This window comes from Alosa alosa, chromosome 10 (genome assembly GCF_017589495.1).
Source record: "Alosa alosa isolate M-15738 ecotype Scorff River chromosome 10, AALO_Geno_1.1, whole genome shotgun sequence".
Taxonomy (NCBI): Eukaryota; Metazoa; Chordata; class Actinopteri; order Clupeiformes; family Clupeidae; genus Alosa; species Alosa alosa.
In genome coordinates, this window is record NC_063198.1 from 24,977,132 (window position 1) to 24,987,709 (window position 10,578).

Genomic DNA, 10,578 nt, shown 5'->3' on the forward strand with positions numbered 1-10,578 from the left:
GCAGGCCACTCTTTGTGAATCTCCCCCACATTTTTGAATGGGTTTTGTTTCACAATCCTCTCCAGGGTGTGCGGTTATCTCTGTTGCTTGTACACTTTTTTCTACCACATCTTTTCCTTTCCTTCGCCTCTCTATTGGCCGTGATTGGACACAGAGCTCTGTGAACAGCCAGCCTCTTTAGCATTAGACCTCTGAAGTTCGCCTACAAAAAAGCTGCCATCTTTGACATCCAGTATCTGGCGATTTTTCCTATGGGAAAATAACATGGGGATTTTGAATAATCGCACCTGTTAAAGTCTCGTGGGGATGAAAAAGTATGAAATGACGACGTTTTCCTGAACACACTTTTGTCCTCTGCCTTCGAGTGGATACTGTTATCTCCGGTAAGTGAAGGCGGCACACTTCGATTTTTGCTACCCCAGAGCTAACTTGCAATGCAATTTGCCATAGGTAGTTAGCTTCAATTAACAACCGGATCTCCTTATATGGGCAAAGATGGCCGTTTTGGATCTCTTTTGTAGGCGAACTTCAGAGGTCTATGACCTTTTGTGTCTTGCCCTCCTTGTGCAAGGTGTCAATGGTCGTCTTTTGGACAACTGTCAAGTCAGCAGTCTTCCCCATGATTGTGTAGCCCAGAACTAGACTGAGAGACCATTTAAAGGCCTTTGCAGGTGTTCTGAGTTAATTAGCTGATTAGAGTATGGCACCAGGTGTCTTCAATATTGAACCTTTTTACAATATTCTAATTTTCTGAGATACTGAATTTGGGGTTTTCATTAGTTGTCAGTTATAATCATCAAAATGAAAAGAAATAAACAGTTGAAATATATCAGTCTGTGTGGACTGAATGTATACATTATGTTATGTATAACATTAAGTTTCATATATAAGTTTCACTTTTTGAATGGAATTGAAATAAATCAACTTTTTCATGATATTCTAATTATATGACCAGCACCTGTACATTTGAAGCAATCGACACACTCTCCGTCTTTATTTCTCAGACAACATGCCTAGCCTAGGCTATACTCTCTTCTGAATTATTTTCATGGGCATATTATTGCACTGCGCTTCAGTGTGCTTTCTCACATAAATACAACAAATGTTTCAGACTTCCTGTGATTAATAGCTAGGCTACATAAACACTGATAAATGTGCTTTATACGTGATTGTTATCATTGTAGTTATTGATTTCAAGTTGAACCTTTCTCCTCCCCGAAATCCTCGGGCAGGAGTGTGTCTTGCCGGTTGCCCAGCACAAAGGCCAGAGAGGAGAGGAAGAACGAGTCAAGGATGGCGAGGATGGCCAGGATGAAGGCCCAGCGCACCGTGCAGTGCCCCAGCTTGTACTTATCCGTCATCTGCCCACACAAGCGCTTCACCTCCGGCGAATCCCAGCCGTCAGGATAAAGCAGACAGCCGATGGCCATACAACCACCTGCACATTAGGAGACGGCAACACACACTATCATCATCATCATCATCATCATCATGTTCACATTGATCTTGATTGACAGCATGCAAAGTGTCAACAGATCTTTTGGACCAATATTGGTCCTCATATCCATATTTGAGGGGCAGCCGACCGGTAAGCACTTTGGACTTGTAACCGGAGGGTTGCCGGTTCGAACCCCGACCAGTAGGCACGGCTGAAGTGCCCTTGAACAAGGCACCTAACCTGTTGTTGCAGGCAGCTCACTGCGCCGGGATTGGTGTGTGCTTCACCTAACTGTGTGTTCACTGTGTGTGCTGAGTGTGTTTCACTAATTCACGGATTGGGATAAATGCAGAGACCAAATTTCCCTCACGGGATCAAAAGAGTATATATACTTATACTTATCTGTTTTTGGCCAGATATCTATCCACTATTTTAGTATTTATACCTGACTCGACTACCAACTGTTAACGAGGTGACCTCCCAGGTGAAAATAAGCTAAACAAGATACCAAGAAATTAAATTTAAAAAGTAGTTTCGTGGCGACCTCAGACCCGTGGCCTTCACGCTGCGTCATGCCTTGGCTTTCACCTGTGCAGTCACCGTGCGCCAGATGTCGAGTTGCAGAGTCATGGGATACACTCTCACTAGTCCCCTGAGATCATGATGAGTGAAAGTGGGAATTTAAGCCGGTCTGGGCAATGCATTCCACGTTTCAGTGAGTAGACGACGCAGAGTACTTCACTATGGCGCAGGAATCGTGCCTAAAACCATCCATCTGATCAACCAACCTATCGACCAACCGAACGTCCTACCACCCGCCTTACTTACATGTATCAGAATAATTGCCTTTTTATAAGCAGCCTACATATACCTACATGAACTTACACGTATCCAACATGTGCCCAGAATTGTTGCAACATGTACTTATTCTGTTGGAACATGATGGATACATGTAGGAACACTGTACAATGTTGAAACTTCATTAAATTAACATTCATTAGTCTATTTGTGTCGTTATTAGTGACAAGCTATTGCTATTGTTGTTTAAACTATTATGCGTAATAACCATCTGCAAAACAGGACTATAACCAATTATCTGCGAGATATGAGAAATGCCATAGGCTGGCCTTATTTTCTCTTTCTTACATCAATATGTTATGAGCCCACTTCAAATCCTCTCCAAATATGTGATTATGTATCCTAGCCTATAGGCTAAGTTTAACAACGTTTTATGGACAATATCCCTCGGACTGCAATTTGAATAGATTTTGCTGTGCTGTACTGTAAAAGTAGGCCTACGGCAATTTCTTAGAGTGGCTTGAGATTAACATAGCCTAAATACTGTAATGTTGACACTAATAAAGATACGTTTATTAAGTAGGCTAACAAATGAAAAGTGTTTTCAGCTGAAATGGCATGAAGGCTATATGTGGACTGCCTGGACCTTTGAGCAAAACATCAGCAGACAGAGAAGCCCTCAGTGTAGCAATGCAGACTGCTCGGGGGAACCTGCTTATCCAACTGTGGGTCGCCAGTCGAACTGACAGGCATATCATCATAAATTCGCATTTATTTCAATTTGGCTATAGGCTACGATTAAAGTTCCTATGGTTCACAACTACTCGCAATATGCTATCGACACTAGTTATAACCACAATGTGTAGCCCTATTGGTCATGTTAAGCGTTACTTGCAATGTGAAACTAAAATCTAAGACATTAGAAAATTATGTTTAAACATAATTTTCTACTGTCTTAGATTTTAGACAAACAGACAAAATGCACCAAAAACAAAACCTCCGGAGAGGTATTTGTTGTTGCATGATAAAGCAATGAACGTGCTGGTAGGCGTTTGACATGACGTTTGATGGATCCACCGGTTGGTAGGAAGGGAGGTTTTTGGCATCATTCCCGCGCTATCATAGGAAGGGAGGTTTTTGGCATCATTCCCGCGCTATACGCGTGAAGTAGAAAATCAATTCCTGAGCAATCGATAACTAATTCAGCACCTTCACTTGGGACAGCGCCTTTGTAACGTCGAACATAAGAGGCAGCGTGTTCCTAAGGGACACATCGGGGAACACACTTAGGAACATAAACAACTTTGGAAAGATATATCTTTTGAGTCTTCTTAGCGCGCTAAGAGTGAGCGTTATCGGGGAACCGGCCCCACATTTCGCGGACGAAATTGACTGGTGGCCTTTTCCTTTCGTGGACATAATGCTGAATGCACTATTCACTGTCGTAGACGAAATAAACAATTTTTTTTGGTAAAAAGTAATTCTGTCTATACGTATATACGGAATGCACCTACACGCATTATTCTGTGAATCCCATTTTAATTTCGTCCACAAAAGTATTGTGTTGTGTTACAGAAGGCATTCCGTCCACGCAATAGTAACTTAATAACTTACGAAATGCATTCAGTGACATATGCTTTCATTCTGTGGACGAAATGCAGAATAGAAACACGTACAATACATTTCGTGAGTCAGCAGTTTATGAAATTAATGTGTCACGATAATTTCATTACGTGGACGAAATGCATAACAGAATCACGAAATCAGTTTTGTGACTTGCTACAATACAGTTCGTGAGTCAGCAGTTTACGAAATTAATTATGTGTCACGATAATTTCATTACGTGGACGAAATGCACAACAGAATCACGAAATCAGTTTTGTGACCTGCTACAATACATTTTGTGAGTCAGCAGTTTACGAAATGAATTGTGTGTCACGATAATTTCATTACGTGGACGAAATGCATAACAGAATCACGAAATCAGTTTTGTGACCTGCTACAATACATTTCGTGAGTCAGTTTACGTAATGAATTATGTGTCACGATAATTTCATTACATGGACAAAATGCATATGAGAATCACGAAATCAGCTTTGTGACCTGCTACAATACCGTGCAGTTCCCCAGCGTGTACTTATCCGTCCTCTGCCCGCACATGCGCTTCACCTCCGGCGAATCCCAGCCGTCAGGATAAATCAGACAGCCGATGACCATACAACCACCTGCACATTAGGAGACGGCAACACACACTATCATCATCATCATCATCATCATCATCATCATGTTCACATTGATCTTGATTGACAGCATGCAAAGTGTCAACAGATCTTTTGTACCAATATTGGTTCTCATATCCATATTTGAGGGGCAGCCGACTGGTTAGCACTTTGGACTTGTAACCGGAGGGTTGCCGGTTCGAACCCCGACCAGTAGGCACGGCTGAAGTGCCCTTGAACAAGGCACCTAATCCCACACTGCTCCCCGTGCGCAGCTGTTGTTGCAGGCAGCTCACTGCGCCGGATTTGGTGTGTGCTTCAACTCAGTGTGTTCACTGTGTGTGCTGAGTGTGTTTCACTAATTCACGGATTGGGATAAATGCAGAGACCAATTTTTTTCCCTCACGGGATCAAAAGAGTATATATACTTATACTATATCAACAAAAGAGTATATATACTTATACAGATATCTATCCACTATTTTAGTATTTATACCTGATTCGACTACCAACTGTTAACGAAGTGACTTCCCAGGTGAAAATAAGCTAAACAAGATACCAAGAAATTAAACTTAAAAAGTAGTTTCGTGGCGACCTCAGACCCGTGGCCTTCGCGCTGCGTCATGCCTTGGCTTTCACCTGTGCAGTCACCGTGCGCCAGGTGTCGAGTTGCAGAGTCATGGGATACACTCTCATTAGTCCCCTGAGATCTTGATGAGTGAAAGTGGGAATTTAAGACGGTCTAGGCAATGCATTCCACGTTTCAGTGAGTAGACGACGCAGAGTACTTCACATCCATTAATCTGTCCAAGATCCTGAATAACAATTTTTCTGACATAATCTAACAATCCGGGAGCGTGCGTGGTGTTATTGAATGCTGAGATGTAGTAGGACTACGGCTTTAATACGGCTTTAATGCAAACAGCGCCAAAACTGAGATCACATTTATTGTGGTGTAAGGGACTGTTCGTTATTTATAAACGGGGCCACCGGAGGAAAATAGGGGAGGGTCATGTCTTTTTATTCTTTGTTGAGGGGAGGGTCACCTAACTTTTTTTTTTGTCTAGGAGGGTCACCCATCTTTTGTATTAATGAAAACAGCAATAAGTCAAAGTGGCTTGTTTGATTGTTGATTTCTGTCGCCATATAACGTTCTCTTTCGTTCCATAGCTCTGTCAACATTGAACAATGAAAATAAGGGAGATTTCCCGGGTTTCTCACGCAAAATACGGAAAATGTCAACATTCGTCCCCATTAACGTTGGAAGGGTTGGAGCAACAAAGTAGCCTACTTTATTCACGCCTAACAGGCTATATCCATTTGGTCAACTTTATCCAGCCCTAAAAAAGCTAAATTTAACTTTGGTTTACTTGTAGTTTACCGTGTAGCCTAACTTTAAACAGTGTGCATGCTTAACATAAAGCATACTTGTGATTCATTCATCCACACATCCAGCTCTTATTTGACAAGCATTTCTACCAATTGACCTTGTTCCTGCCCACCTCTAGCTTTGCTGTCTCCATCCTATAGTAGGCCTATTTATTGGTAACCAGCAACAAGTGCAATTTGTTAATCGCTGTCATTCTCTCTCCTGCCAACAAAAATTTGTTACGTTCCAAGTAGCAGTGCGTAATTCTGCTTCATAAAGTTGAACAAATACATTTGGTCATATAAATAGCCAGTTTGGTCTACAGTGTAGAGTTGGTAAGTTATGGTTGGCCAACTTGGAGTGAATATACAGGGGGAATTCTTTGTCTAGCTGAGTAGCCTGATAGGTGCGCACGTAGACATAGCCTACGGCCGAACACTGCAAGCGCCAATAAATCGTGCTCTCACGACAACCACGTCGTTAACTTAAATAGGCCTAGGTTAACATCACTCTGAGTTCGCATTCAAGCAAGCAAAACGATGATTTGAATACATCTGTTTCACTGGAAGGGCAAGGGGTAACAACAGGACAACACAGAGACAGGCCAGAATGCAGGACTAATGTTATGAGAGTATTACAGTAGGCTAATATGGAATATTCTACGGGAAAATATTAAAACGGCAAGACAGCGGGGAAAGGTTAAAATGATAAACCCGGAAAAAGTTGGCATGTTAGGTATTTTTCGGTCCCTGTGATTATTTGTGAAATTGTGGAAACGGCCTTTTCAAGTCATTTGAGAAGGAAGGAGTGTAGCAAGCTCCCAAATTGACGCTCGTCTGAGAAATTGAGTTTTGTATAATGTTCAAATGTTCAAGGTTATTTTGGATAATGTTCAGCTTCGGCAGCTTTACAATGACTGAGGAAGCCTAGAGAGTCCATAGCAACATGTTCATGTGTTGAATTTGTTATTACCCAGTGTGCTTTGTTGAATGGTCTCAATGTTTTATTGTTTTATTTCATGTGAATACCTACTAGAGGAGTAACTTTTCAAGTAGGCTAATGCAGTTGCAGGAAGTGTGCATTTAGTTCCCATGCTTATTGTGTTTCCACAACAATGTTAGTGAGTAAATGTACTGAAATGGCCACCATCTTGGTGAAGTGCGATGTGTAAGATCAGAAAGCAGAGATTAATTTTCAGACGGTAGTTAAAGTCGATGTGTTTACATAGCGCTTTAGAACTTGGGCGGAAAATATCGATAATTAGTCGGGGAGGGTCATGTCTTTTTTACCATTGCTGCTGGAGGGTCGCTGAGAATTATCGTCCAGGCAGGGGAAGGTCATACAACTTTTGATTGAAGCACTCATAATCCCTCCGGTGAGCCAGTTTATAAATAACGAACAGTCCCTAAGTGAAACCATATAGGTCATGCAACCCACTCACGTACATTTGCCCCCTTCATACATGCATCTTCTTCATAATAATGGATTGATGTGCATATGCAGCTATTGAAACTAATGTAATTTTGTCCTTCTAATATAACGCACAGACACCGCCCTGAGTTTCACTGAAGTAGGTCCAAATCAGATTAGTAAAAGCGCACAGCAAGGTCAAACAAATAGCTGTCATACTCACAGGAGGCCAGCTGGATCCAGGCGCAGATCTTGTACACGCTGCCCGAGTTGAAGAAGAAGAATAGGTTGAAGCAGACGATGCTGGCGACCACCAGCAGCATGGAGATCCCTACGAAGAACATGGCCGTTTTGAACGCGCTCGAGGGGATGGAGCCGAAGTCCAGCGCACTGCCCTTGCACGTGCGCTCGCCGGTAAGCGCGTTGCCGATGCAGTAGTGGAACAGGCCGAAGTAGCCCGCCTGTGGCGTGTTGACGCTGTCTCCGATCCAGTACGGCTGGATGAACACACACATGTTAATGACGGCGTACACGATGGTGAGAACTATCCACATGGCACCGATCGCTCGCGCGTTCCTCACGTAGTTGGTGTGGTAGATTCGGACAGCCTGCTTGGCGGGTATCAAATTTTCCGGGTTGGATGTCATAATCCGGGTTGAAACTTTCACTCTGTAAAAACTAAAGTGTTACATAAACGAATCTATTTCCTCCTGTCATTCCTTTCTATGTTTTCTTGCGAGGTGTTAATTTATTTCGGCTGATTGGTTGTGTCAGAGTGCTGGGGGCTTCTTCTTGTGTTCAGCAGCGTTCTCTTTGCTGAAGCGTCGCATGACGCTTTCAACTTCAGCACCACGGAGAGCTCCGAAGATGACGCGTGTAATCTGGATCCACGCCTCCTTCCGCAAAAACATCAGGGTACATAAGATGACATTGACTGGTCGCAATGGCAGAGTGGTTACCTCAGACCACTTAGTAAATTCCTCGGCTGTTGGCTAGGCGCCTCGAATGAATATCATCCCAAGGCTGCGCGGGAAAGCACCTGTTGTATCGGGGCTTCCTCTGTACTTGACTTCAGGTTATGATTAATTGATGATGAAAGATAGAATTTCCCAGATCCCCTTCGCTTTCACTCTACGTTCTTTAACCGACACCGGGCAACCGAGGAAATGGGATAGTTATTCAGTTCTTTCCTTGCCTGGCATCTTTACATCACGTGTCGACATTATAAAGAAAAAAACGAAATATTCTCGCTCTCTCTCTCTCTCTCTCTCCCTCTCTCCCCACCTACCTCTAAGGCTTTGCGTGCCCCTCAGATTATAGGCCTAAACAGTGACAAGAGCAACTCTTAAACCGATAGAGAGAATTCTCTGGTTTTCTGGCTGATTTAACTTTGGGAAATTACGGTAATGGAAAGCCTCTCTTGAATGTCTTATGGTTAGGTTGTTCCGACCCAATATCTGCTTGGAGTAGGCTACCTCCGCCATCTAGTGGAGTTAAATTAAACAAACTCTCATTGGCGCTATTTCATGTGTTTCATAAATGCATTTCAGCTGCAACGCCTAAGAAGTAAGAAATTGCCACAAGGGGGCGTCCACGTCCAACTAATGGGTATTCTGACTTTCTCATATTTTGATAGTTTTGATCTATTTCAGCGTCTCTATAGATGTACATGTGCCTATATGGATTATAAGGGAATTCTAAAAATAACTCATTCTGAGTGGTTGGTGGCACAGACCACTGCCATTTGCTACAGCAGCCTAACAGCTTTTAGAAAAAGCTGCGAGGTGTGGCATAGACTACCACCGCAATCTTTTGAGAACAAACAGGCTCGGATTAGTCTTTTCAAACAAAGAGATGTTCAGAATGACAAAGACATGCATTTCTTTTGACTTTTGCCTTTTGAAGTGAACACCAAACATCAAGATCTCACTTTCACGAATGCATTTGAATACTGTCTCTTCATATGGAAACTAATGCAAATCTCCTGGACGTCTAGTGAGGATACCGGGGCCTAAGCATTTGTTAGAAAAGCATATATACTTCTAAGTATTTATGATATGTTGCTGATTGGATCATAAACGGCCACAACAAGAAGAGGAATGACTGATAATGACTGACTCTTCTTTATTATTGTGTTACATTGTTCCAAATGTAAAGCACTTTGAGCTGCATTCTGTGTATGAAAGGTGCTATATAAATAAAGATTATTATTATTATTATTACAGAGCTATTCTGAACGATGGTGAGGGCTGCCGGACTGTATGCAGGCAGGGGCAGATGCTGCGTCCACATTGTATGCCACATGTCTTGGAATGACGTCATCCAAGGGGGTGTGTATCTAACACCATCACCTGTCTGAACCAATCATCTCTCCACATTTCATGATGCGAGAAGAGATGCATTAACAATAGACCGAGAGGAACAATAACGGACACTCCCCCGGGTAGCAGGGAATCAATATGCGGTCATCTGTGCTGCAACTGTCCGGGTCCGCAGCAGGCGTGCGACTGGCGGAAATGACCATCTGCCAGCGCTGATAACTTTCTGAATGAAACCCGCTAAATGTCATTTCCGAATATATGAATGAGAATGAGAGCTTGATGTCGCTTGATGTCTGACGATTGCTAATAACTCGGTTACGTTGACCTGCAGGAAACGTCTGCCTATTTCATCGATAGAGAAGAACATACCATGAAAGTATAGCAGCCTATTGTGTTAACATTAATCTACTGAAATCAACTGTCATAGCCGAGGAAATAAATGCTTTCTCCTGGTGTAGGCTAATTTCGGTCCTTTCCTATGGCAATTGAATTGAATTAAAAATAGCAGATGCCATTGTTGGCTAACTGTATCAAGGCAGGAATGAAATAACTCCAGGTGAACGGGATCGGAGGAACAAAAGTTTAACCGCCACTTAATTAAAGGTTATTACGGTTCCCTGGGCTGTAGACATCAGGGATGTTGTAGGACAGCATGCCAATGAACAATTTCTGAGGAAGTCGGTGGTAAACTGTAAAGGTAAAAACCTTCCAATTTCACATTTCCCGTCGTGAAGATCTAATGTTTAGAAATTCCATCTGAATTTCATGGGCTATACTGGCCTACACATGTGTCAGGGACCCCACCCCAGTTACAAATTTCCTCTCACCATCATGTTCTCTCATTCCATCTTTCTTCCTCTCTCTCGCTCTCTCTCTTTCTCTCATTCACACACACAAAATCTTTCTCTTTCCAGTGTTTTATATTCGTTCACCTTTTCACCTCTCTCACATTTCATCCAGCTTCCTCTCTCTCTCTCTCTCTCTCTCTCTCTCTCTGTCCTACTCCCAGTTCTGTCCCAGTGG

General features: G+C 42.7%; 1 protein-coding gene across 2 annotated transcripts; it reads right to left on the minus strand.

Annotated features, from left to right (window-relative positions):
- Window positions 1–1,258: 1,258 nt before the first annotated feature.
- Window positions 1,259–8,213, minus strand: LOC125302198 (LHFPL tetraspan subfamily member 5 protein-like). 2 transcript variants are annotated; one of them, XM_048255279.1, is made up of 3 exons: window positions 7,458–8,213; window positions 4,352–4,461; window positions 1,259–1,438 (listed from the first exon to the last, which is right to left on the minus strand). In XM_048255279.1, the coding sequence occupies exons 1-3, from the start codon at window positions 7,879–7,881 to the stop codon at window positions 1,379–1,381; spliced, it is 594 nt and encodes a 197-aa protein (XP_048111236.1). In that variant the 5' UTR covers window positions 7,882–8,213; the 3' UTR covers window positions 1,259–1,378. The 2 variants fall into 2 exon arrangements, with proteins under 2 accessions (XP_048111236.1, XP_048111237.1); XM_048255280.1 differs by having other exon boundaries at window positions 1,330–1,438; window positions 4,340–4,461.
- Between the last annotated feature and the right edge of the window lie 2,365 nt (window positions 8,214–10,578).